Here is a 20,469-nt window from a genome sequence, read left to right as displayed (position 1 = left end):
GGGGCTTCCCGGAGACTTTGGCTCCCTGGCAGTTAGGCATTTAAAAGCTCTTGCCATCAGCCCAGCTCCTCCCTCCCCAACCAAGTGAAGTTTCTCTGGCTCTTCTCCCCAGCTGTGTTCCAGACATAGCTCAGTGTCCACTTTTCCAAGAAAGCAGCCCCAGGGACTTCTCCCCTCCTTCCGCCACACTGCTACATGACCCATGCTCCCACATGAACACTCTCAGGCCTCAGACCCAGGAGACACGATGCCTTCAGAGAGATCCTTTTGCCTTCTGTATTCTGGGTGGTAAGTGTTGTCCCTCGTGAAGAAGGTTCACTTGAGGGAAGCAGAGTCCTTGTGTTATGTTCTCCATAGGTAGGTCCAGCCCAGTGCTTGGCCCCAAACTGGTCCTCAGAAATGATCTGTTGACTTGAGCCTCAGGAAATTGGGGATGGAGGGCCTTTCTTCAATTGTTACACCCCAGCGCCATGGTTTTGCAGAACCATTGAGAGGAATGGGAATCCCAGATTTCCTCTTCCACGCTCTTGGTTAGCTCCTTCAGTGGTGACAGAGGGGGAAGGGTGCGTGTATTCGATTTCTACAGAGAAACAGAGCCAACCGAAAGAGCAACAGTGAGAGGATGGGGTCGATTTTAAAGGATAGGTTCAGGTAATTACCAGGGCTTCGGTAGGCCAGCAGGTTGGAGACTCAAGGAGGCATAGCAATCTCAGTCCAAAGGCAGTCAGGAAGCAGAATTCCTCCTTACTTGGGGGAGGTCAGTCTTTGTCCTCTTAAGGCCTTCAACTGATCTGATGAGGCCCACCCACATAGTACAGGGTAATCCACTTTACCCAAAGTCTATGAATTTAAATTTTAATCTCATCAAAAAACACCCCACAGAAGCATCCGGAGTGTTTAACCAAATAGGGGACTTGCCCCGTCTGCTGGATTGACTAGCAACTTGAGGCTTTAGTGGACCAGCCTCTGAGCGGTATTTCCTAGTGAGACTAGAAAACAAGCAATTCTCTCAACGGGAAAAGGTCAAAAGGGAAAAGCACCATGTAGATACAGGCTGAGGATTTGCACAGGAAAGGGAAGAGATGGGAAAACCTCCCGGTGGCAATAGAAGGCACCTCTCTCTGGGAGGCCAGACACAGCTGTTGAGGGCTCCTGAGAGACCCTGGTGCACCCCCAGACCCAGCTGGGGGTATCCTCTGCTGACCTGGTTCTGCCCCCCACCTCCCTCCCAGGACCCATTCACTCTGGGGATCCAGCCTGAGCCACAGGCTTGGACATAGAGTGTCCCATACCTTGGAAAACCCCAGCTGTCCTCTGAGCCTTTCCTCCTGTGCCTCGAGCAGATCCTTCTTCTCTCTTTCTCCTCCAGGGTACACTTGTACCTTTCTTCCAGGTGCTGCTCAACCGCCATGTCCAGCGTGAGGTCGGTGCTGACGTCTGTGAGCATTTTTCCTCTTCTGTGATGCTGTCTCTGACACTGTGCAGCACGTCACCAGGCTCTAAGTACTGTCTGTGGGACTGTTGGAACAAAATACCGCACACCGGGGGGCTTACACTGCACACACAGCCTTTCTCACAATTCTGAGGGCTAGGAGCCTAAGATCAAGTGTTGTCAGGGAAGGTTTCATCTGTGGCTTCTCTCCTTGGCTGCTAGGCGGCCATCTTCTCCCTGTGTCTTCATTCATATTGTCTTCACTCTGTATGTGTTTGTGTCCAAATTTCCTCTTCTTTTTTTTAATAGCTTTTAGAAAATATTTTATTTATTTATTTGAGAGAGAGAGAGAGCATAAGTGGGGAGTAAGGGGCCGAAGGAGAGGGAGAAGCAGACTGTCCGCTGAGCAGGGCACCTGTTATGGGACTGGATCCAAGGACCCTGGGGTCATGATCTGAGCCGAAGGCAGACGCTTAACCAACTGAGCCCCCCTAGGTGTCCTAAATTTCCTCTTCTTATAAGGACATTAGTCATATTAGATTAGGGTCCACCCTTAGGATCTCCTCTTAATTTAATCATCTCTGTGATTACACATCTCCTAAGTCACTTACATCCCGAACAAAGTCTCACATTTGAAGGGCTGGAGCTTAGGACTTCAACATATGAATTTGAGGGGGCACATGATTCAGCCCATGATAGTGTCTTGGGCAAATGGCACAAGAGTTCAGTTTTTTCACTTGCACAAGGGGGGGTAATAGGAATGGCTGTTCCATATCGCTTTCGTAAAGCTGAAATGAGTTGATGTAAGTAAAGGAATTAGCAGAGATCCTGACAAGTGATCGTTATTCAATACACGACAGTTGCTTTACTAATACTACTTAACAATTCTTACTATTTATTAAATGTCTTTTTTTAAATTTTATTTATTTATTTGACAGACAGAAATCATAATTAGGCAGGGAGGCAGGCAGAGAGAGAGAGAGGTGGGAGGGTGGGAAGAAGTCTCCCTGCTGAGCAAAGAGCCTGATGCCTGGCTCAATCCCAGGACCCTAGGATCATACCCTGAGCCGAAGGCAGAGGCTTTAATCCACTGAGCCACCCAGGTGCCCCTATTTATTAAATGTCTTGTTTAGTAATTTAAAAATATTTTTTAAGGCACCTGTCTGGCTCAGTCAGTAGTGTGTAGCTCTCGATCTCAGGGTTGTGAGTTCGAGCCCCATGTTGGGTGTAGAGATTACTTATCTGGGATAAGTATTCAATCCTGGGATTGAATCCTGAATTGGGCTCTCTGCTCCGCAGGGAACCTGCTTCCTCCTCTCTCTCTCTGCCTGCCTCTCTGCCTACTTGTGATCTCTCTCTGTCAAATAAATAAATAAATTCTTTTAAAAAATTAAGAAAAAAAAGTTTAACACTTAGGGGATGCCTGCGTGGCTCAGTAGATTAAGCTACTGCCTTCAGCTCAGGTCATGATCCTAGGGTCGTGGGACTGAGTCCCACACTGGGCTCCTTGCTCAGCAGGGAGCCTGCTTCTCTCCCTGCCTCTGCCTGCCACTCTGCCTGCTTGTGTGTGCACACGCTCTCTCTCTCTCTCTGACAAATAAATAAATAAATAAAATCTTAAAAAAAAAAAAAGGTTTAACACTTCGAGTTGTTCTTATTACTATAGGAATTAATAATGACAACACCGAGTTAAAATTGTGGGCTTTGAAGTTATGCAGAAATGGATTCCCGGAACCAGTAGCTGCTTGATCAGGGGCAAGGTACTCAATCTGCTTTTCTGTGTCTCTCTCTCTCTTTTTTTTAAGTAGGCACCAGGCCTAGCATGGAGCCCAGTGGGGGGCTCAATAGCTGAACACTTAACCAACTGAGCCAGCCAGGCGCCCCTGTGTCTCAGTGTTTTGATCTGTGGAGTGGGGATATGAAATTACTACGTCACAGAACAATGTAAAGACCTGCTGAGCTGATGTATAAGAAACACATGTTAACCATTCAGTAAACGGTAGCCCCAAGAGTTCTATTAAAAACTAAGCCAGATATTGAAAACACAGTGCTGAAAGAAGGTAACAGTGAGCCAGCCAGACTGAGAAGGATAGCAGCCCTCTGCACTGCAAGGTTGGCGGCATGCTAGGTCCCTTCCCTTTTGTTCTCTGCTGTCCCAGGTTGTCGTCCTCATCTGCACAAAGTGGGGTTTGCTGCAGGGTCCCGTTACAGCCAGTGAGTGGGAGAGAGAAAATCTGGCATAAGCGACCTTCCTTTAAGCAAATGACACACATATACTTTTTCTCATCTGTACTAAGAACTTGGTCACATGGCCATCGCTAACTCTCAGGGAAGCTGAGAGATACAGTCTCTAGCTTGGCAGCCTGTGCTGAGCCAGAATTAGCTTGTTATCATGGAAGGAGGAAAGAATGGGTATGGCTGGGGGAGGGAGGTGGGCAATGAAAGGAGTCTGCAAGAGAAGCTTCTGTATTATTACTGCGTGGCTTAAAAACAACACTGGCATGCCTTCATTATCTCCCACTGTAATTACACTATATGGTCCTGGAAGGCCGGGATGTCGCCTACTGCTTCAGTTCCTCTCAATACATCTCCAGAGCCAAGCCATAGACGCCACTGCGCTAGTCATTTGAACAAAAACTTGGATTTGGTTGTATGTGTCAAACAACACAGCATTAATGGTTATACCACGAAATCAAGTGTCCTTTCATTTTTGAAAATGATATCCTCAAATTATACTGTCTAGAAAATAAGTAACTTTTTTTTCTGGTTTATTTCCATTACAAACTCTAGAGGTATTCCCGAGAGAAGAAACCAATCTGATTAGCAAAGGAAAATGAGGGCCCATGCAGGGCTTTGCAAAAGGATGTGATGTGAAAACAATGAATTCTTTGATTGAGAACAAGTAAGAATTTAAAAAACTGATATTTGATATAAAATGTTTTTAAAGGGGCGCCTGGGTGGCACAGTGGGTTAAGACTCTGCTCTCGGCTCAGGTCTTGATCTCAGGGTCCTGGGATCGAGCCCCGCATCGGGCTCTCTGCTCAGCAGGGAGCCTGCTTCCCTTCCTCTCTCTCTGCCTGCCTCTCTGCCTACTTGTGATCTCTCTCTCTGTGTCAAATAAATAAATTTTTAAAAATCTTAAAAAAAAATAAATAAAATGTTTTTAAAATAGTTCAGCGGTAACATGTAGCAAGTGTTCTTCTTTGTCCCTAGCACAGTGTTGGTGTTTCCCCTTACATTTATGCGTCATTGTTTCCACCTATGTCTCTGACCAGAGTTTGCTTGTTTCTTGAGCTCTTATTTTTCTGTCTGCCCCCACCAACATGTTTCATAGTCACCAAGATTTTGCCATTCATCCTCTCCTTTTCTTTTCTTTTTTAAAATATTTTATTTATTTACTGGAGAGAGGATAAGAGTGACAGAGAGAACACAGAGGAAGAAGCAGAAGCAGTCTCCTGCTGAGCAGAAAGCCCAACATGGGGCTCACACCCAGGACCCTGGCATCGTGATCTGAGCAGAAGGCAGATGCTTAACCCACTGAGCCACCCAGGCGCTCCATCATCTCCTTTTCTTACTCTACTCTTTCCAGGTAGTCCTATTCATTCTAATACATTCTGTATAGCCAGGCTCATGTTTGTTTGTTTGTTTAAAGATTTTATTTATTTATTTAACAGAGAGAGAGATCACAAGTAGGCAGAGAGGCAGGCAGAGAGAGAGGAGGAAGCAGGCTCCCCGCCGAGCAGAGAGCCTGAATGGGGGCTCGATCCCAGGACCCTGAGATCATGACCTGAGCTGAAGGCAGAGGCTTAACCCACTGAGCCACCCAGGAGCCCCCAGACTCATGTTTTGTATTGAATTCTAGCTTACAATTTCCAAGGGCCGATCTGACACATGCCCCCAAATATCCCACAGCTAGCCCCTGCACCACCGTCTAAAGCTGACCTTGTCATTTGACCTGTCCGCCTGCTCCTTCTGTGTTATCCATAGCAGGTAGGAACATTACCATCCCCTCTAGACACCAAGCTAGAAAGTCTGGACTTACCCTTCTTCATTTCTACCCTTTGCCCTTCTAACCCCTCTCCCTAGAATCCAACTAGTCACCAATACCTGCCATTTCTAACTTCATGACGACTTTTGAATCATTTCCCTCCTCTTCATCTTTTCTATCACTTTACTGCCATAGGCTTTTTTTTTTTTATTTTTTTTTAATCATCTCAGGCAGTATCACGAGACTGGTTCTAGTCTTTACTCAGCTGCTCTCTGAAATACACATCTGAGCTTGTTACTTCCCGTCAAACAATTGTTTATGGTTTTTAATGGCTCTTGGAGGACTGGGCAAATTCTCTGGCAAGAGATTCAGTAGTGATTGTACTGTGGCTCGTCCCTTACCGTCTTATCTCCTCTACTGCTTAGTATGCAACCCACAGTCTGCCTGTTTGCCTCTCTGGCATCTCCCCAAAGTGCTTTAGAAAGTTCTATTTCTGTATTTTTGTTCATACTCGTTCCTCTACCTGGAACTTATGAGAAAACCTGTAAGTGCCATGAGGGGTGAGGAAAGAAGGGGATCACTGTTGTCTAGTATCATTAACAAAACATTGCTTTGGAGGCATGGATGTGCAATGGGGAATAATGAGGCACGTAGTCTTGGATCTTTGTCGTAGGGAAAATACACAGATGACACAGCACATCACGGGGAGTTTGCAAATACACGCTTTACTATTTTGAGCCATTTAACTTTGGGCAGACTTCTTTACCTTCGTAGAATCTCAGTTGTATCAACTAAACCGAGGAAAAAGAGAACATTATTCAGCTAATAATGCCTCCCTTGAAGAGATAAATGTCTCAGGCTTTCTGAAGGTTAATGCTAAATGGAAAACAACACAACACAAAACCAAATCAAACCCTCGTCCCTACCCCCGAGGAGCTTGAAGCTAACCAAATCAGCACCGAGGCAGGCGGCAGTGGCAGTGGGTTTCCTGATGACTCTAAGAGGAGCACAGTGTCAGATAAGAAACTGGGAACCAAGTGAGTCCTTTTTGCTAATCCTTCTCCGTGATACGGTCCCGTCTTCTTGACAGTGACCAGTTCTTCTGGAAGGTGGTAGAATCAGCGTTTCCCTGGGCCTCAGATGGCTCCTACAGAACTTCCCTGCTGGTGGTGAGCCCCATGGGGACAAGATGATGAAGCGCCTCACAGGATGAATGAGGGATGAGGAAGGCAGCTTCTGTCACACACTGGCAGTATCCTTTAGATATCTGGATATGACGGCATGACTACAGGGCCAATGAAATGTCTCCCTACATGGGAGCCTGCTTCTCCCTCTCCCTTTGCCCCTTCCCTGACTCATGCTCTCTCTCTCGAGCAAATAAAATCTTAAACAAGAAGGATTTTCTCACATCATACAAAGCACTATTCTAATGTTAAGGAGATTTGTTTTGCTTGGACATTTTGGTTAACAGAACTTAACATTTTTGATTGGGGAAAGAGATGGAACTGGAATTCATTTTAGCTAAGTGCATGTGAAGAACTGTTTTCAGGGGTGCCTGGATGGCTCAGTGGGTTAAGCCTCTGCCTTCGGCTCAGGTCATGATCCCAGGGTCCTGGGATCGAGCCCCGCATTGGGCTCTCTGCTCGGCAGGGAGCCTGCTTCCCCCTCTATCTCTCTGCCTGCTTGTGATCTCTCTCTCTGTCAAATAAATAAAAAATAAAAAAAATCTTAAAAAAAAAAAAAAGAACTGTTTTCAGAACATCACTGGACTGTGACTCATGGACACGGTTTGGATTTCAGCACCAGGAGAAGAAAATTTGGAAGAAAATCCTACAAATAATGGAAATCTAACACCTATGCTGGGATTGTGCTGGTTTTTGCCAGAAGCCAAGCTAACACTTCCTCTTCTACTCACTGCTGCTTCCGGTGACCCAGCCTCTGCCATCAGGCTTACACCAGAATGGACCAGATTTGGGATGCTGGTGACGAGGAAGTGACTAAGTATTTACAATGGTCATTTAGCAAAAGCTTTAGTGAAGCTCAAAGGCTCATCAGAGTGAGCTGATTTTGGAGCAATAGCTGAAGCAAGGCCCTGAGGTAGCTGGTCAGAAGATGTGAGAAAACGATCAGGATAGGACCAAGGGGATGAGAATTTGGAGGAGGGTATTGGCTCTCCTTCAGTTTCTCCTGCTAATCCCATGGACTTGTGCCTTGGTCTCAGATGGGACAGACAATGAGCAGAAATGTAAAGGATGGTTTTCACACACAGGTCACTGGGAACCAAAGGCAAGTCTCGTCTGGGAATCATGGTGACAGAGGGTGGCACAGGAAGAACATGCCCCACTTCAACACAGCTGTTCTGAAGCAGATCTCTGCGGGCTCAGTGTGATTTTGACGGCCAACCTGGGCGGTAGAGGAAAGGCATCCTCATTTGGCTTTGCCTGCAAAATTGTGGAAGAGAGCCAGAGCAGAAGAAAAAAAAAAGAGAAAAAGGAAATACAAATGTCCAGGAGTGGCATAAAGTATTGGTCTGGGGGGTTCTCTCCCAGGCCCAGCATGGCTTGAGTGGGGGAGCAGAAGGCCTCACCCAAGGAGGTGAAAGTGAACCAGATAAATGTGTTCTAGCAAACCACCAAAATAAAGTCTCCCAAATACCCATCAACTGGTGCCAAATCTCAAGTCGTGACATCACTAAAAAGACTGCTTGCTGTTCTTTTTCCAGTTTAATTTGGAGGCTTGGAGATTTCATTGGACACAATCCTCTTAGATTTCAACAAAGCTTCTGCATGCTGCTGTAAATTTGCTCTTCCACAAAAAGATTGCAAAGACGCAGCTTGTTTTCTAATGGATTTCTTCCAAAGAAAGGTATTAAAAGACCAACTTCCTATCTTCAGGATTCCACTGTGTGTGTGTGTGTGTGTGTGTGTGTGTGTAATTTATTTTGTTCTTATTAGGAAGGATGTCTTCACCCCTTGAGAGCAGCTAGGTGCCTTTTGTGTTGCATCTGCTATCACCCGGACTTCTCAGGGATCACTGTCAGCAATTTCTAAGTATCCTTTCTTGCTATTACTAATAATTGCACATTTTTGTAATGTTCTTAAGCTCACAGAGCCACACTGACCTAACACCTGAATGCATTTTTTTATAAGAAAATATGGACCACATTTTATGGATGAGGAAACTAAGGCTTGACTATCTTCCTCTAGGACTAGCTGCTTATGGGACAGATGCTATCAAACGAAGGTTTCCTGGTGTTCAACCTTTATTTTCTTACCTATACAGAGGGACATTGTGCTAACAGTAAGCGTTATTCACAAATCATTTCTCAAATGTAATTTTATCCCGACTTTATCAACCAAGCTGTTAAGCTGGAAAAAAATAAGAGTTCCCTCCCTCTGATGTAATTGAGAAAACAGACCAAAATGTAGCCAGCAGGAAGAAAGGACATGCTAAGAAAACTGAGGCTGTACTTTCGGTGTCTGTTTCCCAGACGGAAATGGTACTGTTGGGTGGTCCTTACTGCTCTTAGGGCATTGGTATCCCATAGCGATGACACGGCTCAGGGCTGGCTCTTTCTTTCCGTGAACTAGCTGTCTTCTGTTGCGTCTGTCCTCAGCTGAAAGCTGGGCATGGTGCAAGGAAGACTGGTCTCCCTAATGCTAACACAGCACGCCTGCTGCCAGTAAACCTACAAGCCATCACCCTGTAAAAACCACAAGGCCAAGTGCGTGTGGCCCACCTCTCCTGCTGGGTCACCCCCAAAACTCTGCCTTGTCTGATTCTTCCTTCCCTTCAACACCACTTGTGGTGTTCGCTTTAATGAGCTAGCCCTCCTCTGAAAATGTGAGAGGTAGCCCCATGGTTTTGGATGTTCCTGTTAGAATATATTGTCTTTAAAAAACTCACTTGACTCCACGTTGTCAAGGTGAGTGCTCCTATGTTTGGCGTGGATAAAAGTGTTGGAAACCATGGTGCCTTGTCGCTGATCACTTCTGGACTCTGGCAAGCTAACTTCTCCCTGGCTATTTTTGGGGCGATGACTCACCGTCAGTTCAGTAACAGAGAAGAACTCCTTAAGGGCCAATAGCAAGGCACAGAGTGGAGCGGGAGCATCTCCTACCATTTGGGTGGTTACCGAGACTATTTCAAGACATTCGTTAAGCAAGGCCAGGTGCACTCTTGCTGCCCAGATCATTTCAGTATCAACCGTGCTGTTTTCGTTTCTAACATCGAAAAGCAGGGGCAATGTATGAAAAAAAAAGCACATTTGTTTACTAGTTAGAGCACCTTCAGTTTTTCCGACTGTGGTTGGCTCGGTTCCCCTAATTCAGTTCCGGTTAATGTGCGCATGCCTCGTGGTGAGCTGGAGGCGCAGACCGTGCAGGGGTCTTCGCGGTGGGTTTGGCCTGATGGGTGGTCTCCCGCTGAGCTTGATTTCACTCTGGAGCTGCTGTTCACTTGCTTAAGAGGGGCCGGTTCCTTCCCATGAAGCTGGAGCTATGGAAAGCAGCATATAGATGCAGAAATCGGGGGTCTCTTAATCACTGACTTTATATTAGTAACGTCTTTACATTTCTTCTTCTTTTTTTCTTTTTAGATATTTATTTATTTATTTATTTATCAGAGAGAGAGAGAGAGAGCGCGCAAGCAGGCAGAGCGGCAGGCAGAGGCGGGGAGAGAGAAGCAGGCTCCCTGCCCAGCAAGGAACCCCATGCGGGACTCGATCCTAGAACCCTGGGATCATGACCTGAGCAGGAGGCAGCGGCTTAATCGACTGAGCCACCCAGGCATCCCACGCCTTTACATTTCTATCTGAGATAAATATATGTAACAAAACACTTTCGAGTTGCAAAATATTTTGGATTTCCTAAGAACCCTATTGCCAGCAAGGGTGATTATCCAGAGTTCACAGATCAAAGAACCGAGGACCTTAAGTGTAAATAATCAGCTCAATAAGAATAAAGCTGAGGTCTTGCTACCATTTTTTGAGCACCTCCTCTGTGCCAGGCATGGTGGCAGCTACTCTACTTGCATAACCACTGATTTGGTGTCAACCCTGCTAGGGACTTCCCGAGCCCCATTCCACGGACAAAGAATCTGGTGCTCTGTTGCTCAGTGAGGTTGTTACTTGCCTCAGTCTACACAGAAAGCACCAAAACTGGGTGTAAATCTAAGATCCAAATCCCAGGATCTCTCCATCATATCATACTTAACATGATTCGCTTAAGGAACTGAGGTATTCCCAGTATAAATTTAATTTGCTTTCCATTGCATTGAGATATGCCTATTCTAAAATTCACCCAGGATTGGTATTCCCTTTCATATTCCCTTTCTCATAAGCCTGGATTTCCCTACTTAAGAGTGTCTGATTAAAAAACCCACTATGTCCTAAGACGGCTTGCTAGCGCCTCAGGTTACAGTCCATTCTCTCAAATCATGACATACTCAAAATGGAAGGGAGGCTAATTGCCCTTTTTAGAAAAAGGAAATATTTATCAGAAACAAGGAAATTATGTGATGAAATATTATCCCAGGCAGGTTTTGGAACACATGCACTACTATTAGCGAGGGCTCTTTCATTGCAATGACAGAAGACCAACTCAGAATGTTTTTTAGCAAAAAGGCATTTATTAGCTCAGATTCCTGAAAGATCTTGGGTAGATCCTGAGGAAAAACTACATGCGGGGCTCTGTCTTTACCATTTCTCACCTCTGTTTTCCTGTGTGTCACCTTTCTTCTCAGTCAGGTTCTCTCTGAGGGCTGGTGTATTATCTTGCTTGGGCTGCCATGACAAAGTACCATAGACTTGTTTCAAACACCAGACACTTATTTTCTCACAATTCTGGAGGCTCTAAGTCCAAGATCAGGGTTAGTTCCTTTTGGGAACCAGGAGCAAAGGACTGGTTCCAGACTTCTGCTCTGTGCAAGGGCAGTCTGGTGAGGGAACAGCATGAAGAAAGTCACTGTGTCATGGAAAAGCGTGGTGTATTTGAGCAATAACCCACAGTCTAATGCAGTTGGGGCACAGAATGTGTTGAGAAATTTCTCCAGATCTTTGTGGTAGCTTGAGAGGACAACTCTGGTCTTATTTCTGCTGGATTTGGATCTATAGTTTATTGGATTATTATCTTTAGTTCTTCATTTCTTTGTTTTATGTAGTTCTTGGTCCTCATATGCCATAGGAAAGTGGCTTTAATGGGCCTGAGAATTCTCTAGTTCTAGGGAGAAGCAGAGATTAAAAAGAGGAACAGAGGGGCGCCTGGGTGGCTCAGTGGGTTAAAGCCTCTGCCTTCCGCTCAGGTCATGATCCCAGTGTCCTGGGATCGAGCCCCGCATCGGGCTGTCTGCTCCACGGGGAGCCTGCTTCCTCCTCTCTCTCTCTGCCTGCCTCTCTCTGCCTACTTGTGATCTCTGTCAAATGAATAAATAAAATCTTAAAAAAAAAAAAAGAGGAACAGAGAAAAATGAGAAGCTTCTGTGTCGGTCTAATTCCTTTTGAAAGGGGAAAGCAAGTCTAAGGTTGGAGGTCATAGGGTTGCCTTGAAATTCTGCTGTGCAAAATTGAATTAGTTAATGTAATTGTCTTAGCCAAGTTTAAAGTTAATCAGCATCTTCAGCTTCCTCTGAAATGAATTCATACTGTTGACGATTTTAACTTTGGTCAGTCCCCTCCCAATATACATGATTTAGTAGCCATTTTATAGTCAATTTAGTAGGAGTCTGTAGGTAGTAAACTCTCTCAGTATTCATTCATTCACTCATTCATTCACTTATTTAGAAAGCATCTTTACTTAGACCACAGATTAAGGACCAGGAGAAAATGCTCAAGTACGAGTTCTGTCTTCTGGCTTGCTTAGTCTCTGATACTTTTCACTGGTATCTCAACATTTCCTTATTCTCACTTACTAACTGTTTATGTGAGACCATTGTAAGTGCCTTATATTCTCCCGTGCCAAACCTGCTTTTGATGTACCACTTACATTAGGACTGTCTCGGAAATTTCTCAGAGGATTGTACCTTTCCTTAAAGAATGTACTCAAGAGATTGCATACACAGGGCTGTGAAAGTTGATTTGTAAATGGTGAAGCCAACTGAAAAATTAGTTCACATAAGCCATAATCTAGACTTCACCCCTGGCCTCTCATTTTCAAAAATAAACTTTTTCTGTGGGAATATTTTTAGATTACATATAAATTGCAAAGATGATACAGTAAATTCTTGTATGCCCCCACCAGATTCAGTTTCCTCTAAAGTTATCATCCTGCATTACCCAGGTCCATTTATCAAAACCAAGAAACCTACATTGGTATGTTGCTCTTAACTAAACTTCACACCTTATTCAGATTTCATTAGATTTTGCACTAATGCCCCTTTTCTGTTCTAGGCTCCCATCGAGGATATCATATTATATTCAATCATCATGTCTCCTTAGTCTCCTCTGCTTTGTGACAGTTTCTCAAAGACTGATTGTGACTGGGGTGCCGGGGTGGCTCAGTCAGTTAAGCATCTGACTCTGATTTCAACTGGGGTCATGATCTCAGGGTTGTGGGATTCAGCCCCGTGACCAGCTCTGTGCTTGGAGGGGAGTCTGCCTGAGATTCTTTCCCTCTCCCTCTGCTCTTTCTCTCTCAAATATGTGAATAAATATATCTTTTTTAAAAAAAGAAGACCAATTGTGACCATTTTTTGAAGAGTACTAATCAGACATTTTGGAGGATGTCCCTCAGTTTGTCAGAATTTGTAACATATGATTAGAATGGGTTTACAGGTTTGGGGGAAGACCACCACGGTGGTGAATTGCCTTTCTTACTATATCATATCAGGAGGTATGTTGGTTTATCATTTTAGAGAATCTATTTCTTTTCTTAAAACCTGGTCTTCACCTAATATAGCACATGTAAATCTTGCCTTCTGATCTGGCTCTGTGCAATCTAGCTACAAACATTCTCCGATTTCCTTCACACTTTTTGATAATCTTTTTCTTTAATCCTGCTCTTTCCTCAAGATACGTGTGTCCCTCTTCATCTTTCCCTCTCTTCCTCTCTCTCTGCCACCTCTTTATCTCCCTTCAGAACATCAGTTTACTCCCTCATTTACTTGCCATTTGGACTGAGCCCCCTCCTGCCTTCTGATTTGCTCCCCAGTGATCTATACTGACCATCAAATCTTATGAAGGAGTAAGAGAAATCAGGAAATGAGACTGAGAAAGACTAGGAAAGACAATGCGACATCATGGAAAAAGCGTAGCATATAGGCCAGAAGAGTCAAATCGGAAAGACCGCCCTTTCATTTGCCAATTTGTTCTTTATATGCACCCCACTCTCTGTCCAGGTGGAATCATCATCTTCTGTAAGAGACTCTACTGTTTCAAACTGCATGCCATTGCACGTGACCCTCGCCCCATTTGCCTGAGATACTCTTCTCTTCCTCCCTGCCCATCCTTTCTGGGATCCAATAATCTGGTAAACTTCCAACTCATCCTTCTGGAGATCTAATGTCGGCATGATGATGATAGTTAACAATACTGTACTGTGTACTGAAATTTGCTAAAAGGGAATCGATCTGAAGCACTCTCACCATACAAATGGAAACTATGTGAAGTGACAGATATGCTAACTAGCTTGATTGTGCTAATCATTTCACAACGTATACATATATCAAAACATCATGTTGTATACCTTAAAAATACATGATTTTTATTGGTCAAACATACCATAATAAGGCTAGAAAAAAAAAGAATCAATTTCTGAGTATTTTTTAGGTCCTTTGGAAAAGTTCATCATTCCCTCCTTTGGGTTATCAAGTATTCTCTGCACACCTCTTTACAGTCTCTAATACATTGGACTGCAAGGTCTATTGATCTATTTACTGTTTATTTAATGTATTAAACTATTTTGGGTTCTCTGAGGACACTTACTATGGCTTATATAGTAAGCCATAGTACCGATCTTTTCTTTTGTACCGATCACAGGTACATATTTGACTCTTAAAATTTTTACTGAATGACTAGATTGATTAGTATTTAATGTTGGATTAGCCAAATGGTATCATCCTTAGGACTATTGTAAAGATCGAATGAGACAATTGAGGAAGCACCCAGTGAAGTGTGACGTTATTAAGTAGTTTGTTATTATAATCCAGTGTCACCTATTTCTTATTCTTGTGAGCCCCCTCTATTCCAAATACTTTGTTTTTATCACTCATGTGCCACTAACCTCACCATATTTTGTTTGAGGGTAGATCATGTGTATTAGTTATCTACTATTGCATAACAAATAACCCCAAAACTCAGTGGCCTAAAATAACAAACACTTATCCTATCATACTTTCCTTCTTTCTTTTTGAGGATTTTATTTATTTATTTATTTATTTAACAGGAGAAAGAGACAGAGAGAGAGTGCACACGAGTAGGGGCAGTGGCATGCAGAGGGACAGAGAGAAGAAGGCTTTCTGCTGAGTGGGGAGCCCAATGTGGGACTCGACCCCAGGACCCTGGGATCATGACCTGAGCCAAAGGCAGCTGCTTAACCAACTGAGCCACCCAGGCACCCCCTATCATAATTTCTGAGAGTCAAAAACCTAGGCACAGAGCAGGGCTTTAGAGACTGCAATTGAGGTATTGCTGGGGCCCTGGTCTTCTCAAAGCTCAACTGTAAAAAGCATCAGCTTCAAAGCTCACTCACCTGGAGGGGGGCGGTCTCAAGTCTTTGCAGGCTATTATTGGTCAGAGACACCCCTTCCTTACCATGTGGACCTCTCCATGGGACCACACACAACATGGCAGTTTGCTTCCCCAGAGCAAGGGCTAGAGAGAGAGAGAAAACAGAAAGTGAGAGATGATGAGCAAGACTGAAGTTAGAGTCTTTTTGTAATGTAATCTTGAAAGTGATCCATCATACCTTTTGCCATATTGTATTTGTTTAGAGATGAGGCAGTTACTAGATCCCACCCACACTCAAAAGAACAGGCTTACATAGGGCATGACTATCAGGAGGCAATGATCATTAGGACCATCCTAGAGGCTGCCTTCCACTGCACACGACCTAACTTCCATCACTCTAGGACGTAGCCCTGGATAGCTTAAAATAGGCATGGCATAAATACTTCATAAGTTAATTTAAAGAGAACAAAGCTGTGGACAACCCCCAAGATAAAACAGGTGTTGCCACTGGAGAAATGTTCCCAAGCACCTCCCTTTCTCCCAGCACCAGTGATGTAGACTTCTGGGCTGGGCACCCAGAACCCCTGCTGAGCACAGCAGTAAGGTGAAGGTCAGTTCAGGAAACCAGCACAGCATACTTGAAGCATTGCTCCGATGTCCTTGGGCACCGTGTCTCCAACTGCACATTATTTATGGATAGCAAGTAATCGTTTAGTCCTTCACTCAACAAAGATTGATCAAGTGGTTTCTACATGCCAGGCTCTAGAAATGCAGTGGTAAAGAAAAGGAAGTCCTGGCTCAAGACTGTACTGTAGTGATTGTTTTTTCCGTGGAGCTTGACATGGTTTCTCTATTCATTTTGGGGGAAAAGAGCCAGACTTGATCGCACACTGACTGCTCCATCGTGAAGGTCCCGGGAGGAATATCTGAAAAGCTATTAACTCATAGCAGGAGGGCTGCTCCTTTCCTAACTCCCTCAGTTTCTTCAAGTCTTTGCTCACTTATTTAATAAAGCTTGGCCTGACCATCCTCTTTAATGGTGCGGATGGAGCCCTCCACATCCACTCCCAATTCCTCCTGACCCTCTCCTACTTTCTTTTTGTCCTCATCACTTATTTTCTTCCAACATCATTTACTTACTACCTCTGCTCCCTAGCGTCCCTAACCCTGTTTGAATCTAAAGTCCCACAAGTTTTGGGATCTTTATTTATTTTCTCTCTGCTGTATCCCCCAAAGCCCGGAACTGTACTAGGAACCTAATTGGTGCTCAATAAACATTTGTTGAAGAAATGAATGGAGTCCCTCCAAGTCAGGCTTCCTTTCTAGACCCCACTTTGGAGTTTGGGAAATTTTTCATGAAGGAAGAGAGATGCAAAGAGAGCGAATGATGCTCTTAGTGGCAGGTATTGGCTCCAAGGAAGGGAATTAAGTTTAATCTGTTGGTGGGGCTGAGAGATGAGATGTGATTAGTAAGTGGCAAATTGGTGCATATTGGATGTGTGGCCATCACTTTCTCCTGCTCACTTTTCCATGCTGTCCATCCCCCAACTGTCTGGTGTTCACTCTGGGTCAGTGAGTTGTGTACACAGGCTGAGAGGGCAGAGGAATGAGGGCCTGGGGCTACCTGGTGTTTTGGAGTGACTTGTGCCTAATTGGAACCGAATCAGCACCCCCGACCCTTTATCCCTCAAAGACTGGGGAACTGTTGTACTCCCCAGTCAGTTCAGAAAGCTTAATGCTGCAATTTTTCTAGACCTTACAGATAATAGGAAGTGATTATGGGAAGTGAAACTACTTTGGCTGATCTCTCCTTTTGAGTGTAACTTTGTTCTCACTTCTATCTTACTCACTGTGCTCTTTATGTATGATGGTTTTGAATTAAGCATAATTCTTTAGCTAAACCCTTAACATTCTGATGGGTGGGGAGAAGTTTTACTTCAATTTTGAGCTAAGTTCATATACATACATTGAGGGGGGATGGGAGACAGATCTCTGCTTCTCTCCTCTGGCAGCTTTAATCTACACGGCGTCAACCTCAGAAGGAAGGAAGGAAGGAAGGAAGAAAGGAGTCATCTGCTGTTGTTTTCCCATCTCCTTCCTTGTCTGCCTAGCCTCAAAGCCTCACTTCTGTGTCTTCCTTCTCTGGCCCAGGCTGTCATTCATTTATTTCAGTTCATCTGTTTTCCCTTGGAAGTGGTGTTAAGTCACAAGCAGATAATAAAGAAATGAAGGAAAAGGGACTTTGAGGCCAAACTTGCTGCCAGTACGATTAACACACCTTAGCAGAATTCTACGTGTTTCTTCTCTAGAACTCCTCCCTTTTTCTTATAAAATAGGACAAGGGCCAGAAATGATGCCGACATGTGTCCGCCCACCAGAAGAGGGTGGAAACAGAGAAAGACCCTTCCTGTAGTATACATTTGAATGGAAATAAAATCTGAAACTCTGGTGGGTATGTGTTCTCTTTAGGGGGCCAGAAGTGCTAGGGGAAGGTATTAATGATGATACATAACCGTATCTTTAATCTAAGAGTCTGTAAAATCTAGTGAACTGGAGGCTCACTTAATATTAGTTTCAATTTTTAAATTGATATTTATTTTTATGCCTTAAGGTGAAATAAGTTCATTAATATACACTGAATAGCTGAATTAACATAAATTGAAGAAAAGCACAGAAGAGAGAGTACAAAAATAAAATCACATGTATTATCCATCACTTGAAGATAACTAATATTAACATTTTGTCATACTTCCCTGAAGTCTTTTTTTAAAAATGATTGTAACTATCATGATTACATAACTGTAACTGTATAATTCCTGTTATACTGTATCCTCTTGTCTTCTCATAGTATGAAACATTTTTTTCTTTTCTTTTTTTTTTTTACAAACTTCCCATGAACATTTTTCTCACGGGATGCAAAATAGTCCAGGAGTCATATTGGGTGTAGTTTACTAAACCAATCCCCAAATCGAAACTAGGAATGAGCATACTCTTTCTATAAAGGGCCAGCCGGTAAATGTTTTTGGCTTTGTGAGACATACATCTCTTTTACAACTACTCAGTATTGCCAGGCTGGTACAAAGCAGCCACGAACAATATGTAAACAAATAAATGTGGCTATGTTCCAATAAACCTTTATTTAAAAAAAAAAAGCAAGGGGTGCCTGGGTGGCTCAGTGGGTTAAAGCCTCTGCCTTCGGCTCAGGTCATGATCTCAGGGTCCTGGGATCGAGCCCTGCATCAGGCTCTCTGCTCCACAGGGAGCCTGCTTCCCCCTCTCTGCCTGCCTCTCTGCCTAGTTGTGATTTCTCTCTGTCAAATAAATAAAACATTTTAATTAAAAAAAAAAAAGCAAGCCAAACAACAACAACAACAAACAAGCCATGGGCCACGTCTTTGTGTTCATTCTTGTTCTTTTAGATTCTATGATGATCACTGTGCTTCCTCAACTAGGATCACTTCCTTAGAAAACATTAGAAGTAAAACTGAAATGAAGAAAAAGCCTCTGAAAAGATCTAAGGCTCTCCGAATTGCCAGATTTCTTCTTCCAAGGACACAGCTGTCAGCAATGTGGGATACTGCCAATTTTGTCACTTTTTTTTTCAGTATTTATTTTACTCATTTCATTCAAAGTCATGTTTAGAAGATAAATTGCTAAGTGGGAAAAAGTAAGCTAAAAATAAAGTGTGAAAAATGTAAAATTTACAGTGAATAAAGAAATCTGTCATTTTGATGGGCAAAAATATGAAATGTCATTATTGTTTTAAACTGCATTGCCTGGAGGCTGAGCGATCTCTGTATTTGCTATTCTGTTGCATTTCCTCTTTTATGACATGTCTGCTTATGTCTTTGCTCACTTGGAAACTGATGCGTTAGCTGCTCCATCTAACTATGTTGAAAAAGTTTTATTTATTTTTTAATATTTTATTTATTTATTTGACAGAGAGCGATACAGCGAGAGAGGGAATACAAGCAGCGGAAGTGGGAGAGGGAGAAGCACGCTTTCCACGGAGCAGGGAGCCTGATGTGGGGCTCCATCCTGGGACCGTGGGATCATGACCCCATGGAAAGGCAGACGCTTAATGACTAAGGCACCCAGGTGCCCTGTTGAATAAGTTTTAAAGGAGTCCTCTAGGACCACCAAAGGACATTGTAAGAGGAATGTTTAAATACATTTTGGAGGGGTGCCTGGGTGGCTCAGTGGGTTAAGCCTCTGCCTTTGGCTCAGGTCATGATCCCAGGGTCCTGGGATAGAGCCCCACATCGGACTCTCTGCTCAGCGGGGAGCCTGCTTCCCTTCCTCCTCTCTCTGCCTGCTTCTCTGCCTACTTGTGATCTCTGTCTGTCAAATAAATAAATAAAATCTTTTAAAAAAATACATTTTGGAATATAACTAACAATGGCATTTTATGTGACTGTTGTCAGTGTTTTGTTTGTTTTGTTGTCCTTTGAGGACTGTGAGTGAACCGAATTTCGTGGTCTACCTGCCTCCCTTCATAGCCATCTGTAATCATACATCCATGTAAAGTGACTTTTTTATCTTTTTATTTTCCTTCTTCATTGCTCATTTCCTGTGGCAGCTATAACACATGAGCACAAACTTAGTGGCTTGAAACAACAGAAATTGATTCTATCCCAGTTCCGGAGACCTGAAGTCTGAAATCAATATCCCCGGGGTGGGAGTCAAGGTGCTGTCGGGACACATTCTCTCTGGAGGCTTTATGGAGCCTTTTCCAGCCTCTGGGGGCTCTTGCATTCCTTAGCTATGGCCACATCACCGCAGTCTTCAAGATCGGCAGCTTCAAATCTCTCTCTGCTCCATCTTCTATCACCCTCTCTTTTGCGTGTTTCAAATCTCCCTCTGCCTCCCCTTCTAAGGACATTTGTGGTTGTACTTAGGGGCCAGCCGATCACCCCGGTTGCTCTTCCCTGACAAGATCCTTAAGTGAATCACATCGGCAAAGCCCCTTCTTTCAGCCAAGGGGACAGTTACAGGTTCCGGGGACTGGGGTGTGGCGTCTTTGGAGGGAGGCGTTTCCCAGCCAGAGCCATCTCCCATTTATACGCCCATTCTTGTCCCTTGCTTAGTGAAGCACTTCCACCTATTTCATGTTTTCTTCCCATCTACCTTGCAAACATGTATTTATATATTTCTAGCCCCAAGAAATGTGTTATGTGCTTGTTTCTTTTAATATTTTAATTTTTTCAATGTTTTAATTTTTTTAAACATACATGATATTGTGCCATAAAAACCTCTCTGTTTCTTATTGTCCCTTCAACATTATATTTTTGAGATCTCTCTGGTTTGTGATTGTAGCTCTCATTCTTGTTTGGCTGCTACATTTTTCTTTTTCTTTTTTTTTTTAATTACATTTTTTCTTTTCTTTTT

General features: G+C 43.7%; 1 protein-coding gene across 1 annotated transcript in view; it reads right to left on the bottom strand.

Annotated features, from left to right (window-relative positions):
- Positions 1 to 11,143: 11,143 nt before the first annotated feature.
- The window catches only part of RNF150 (ring finger protein 150), a 302,877-nt gene continuing 293,551 nt past the window's right edge, over positions 11,144 to 20,469 (bottom strand). The window contains exons 7-8 of the mRNA XM_032857179.1: positions 15,104 to 15,225; positions 11,144 to 11,354 (exon numbers count right to left, since the gene is read on the bottom strand). Of these exons, the coding sequence (XP_032713070.1) occupies positions 11,247 to 11,354; positions 15,104 to 15,225 (230 nt within the window). The 3' untranslated portion in view covers positions 11,144 to 11,246. The remainder of the gene's footprint in view (positions 11,355 to 15,103; positions 15,226 to 20,469) is intronic.

This window comes from Lontra canadensis, unplaced genomic scaffold, assembly GCF_010015895.1.
Source record: "Lontra canadensis isolate GAN:19392208 unplaced genomic scaffold, GSC_riverotter_1.0 scaffold1, whole genome shotgun sequence".
In the NCBI taxonomy this organism is placed as follows: Eukaryota; Metazoa; Chordata; class Mammalia; order Carnivora; family Mustelidae; genus Lontra; species Lontra canadensis.
The sequence above is the reverse complement of the archived record's forward strand: the minus strand, read 5'-3'. Positions and strand labels throughout refer to the sequence as shown.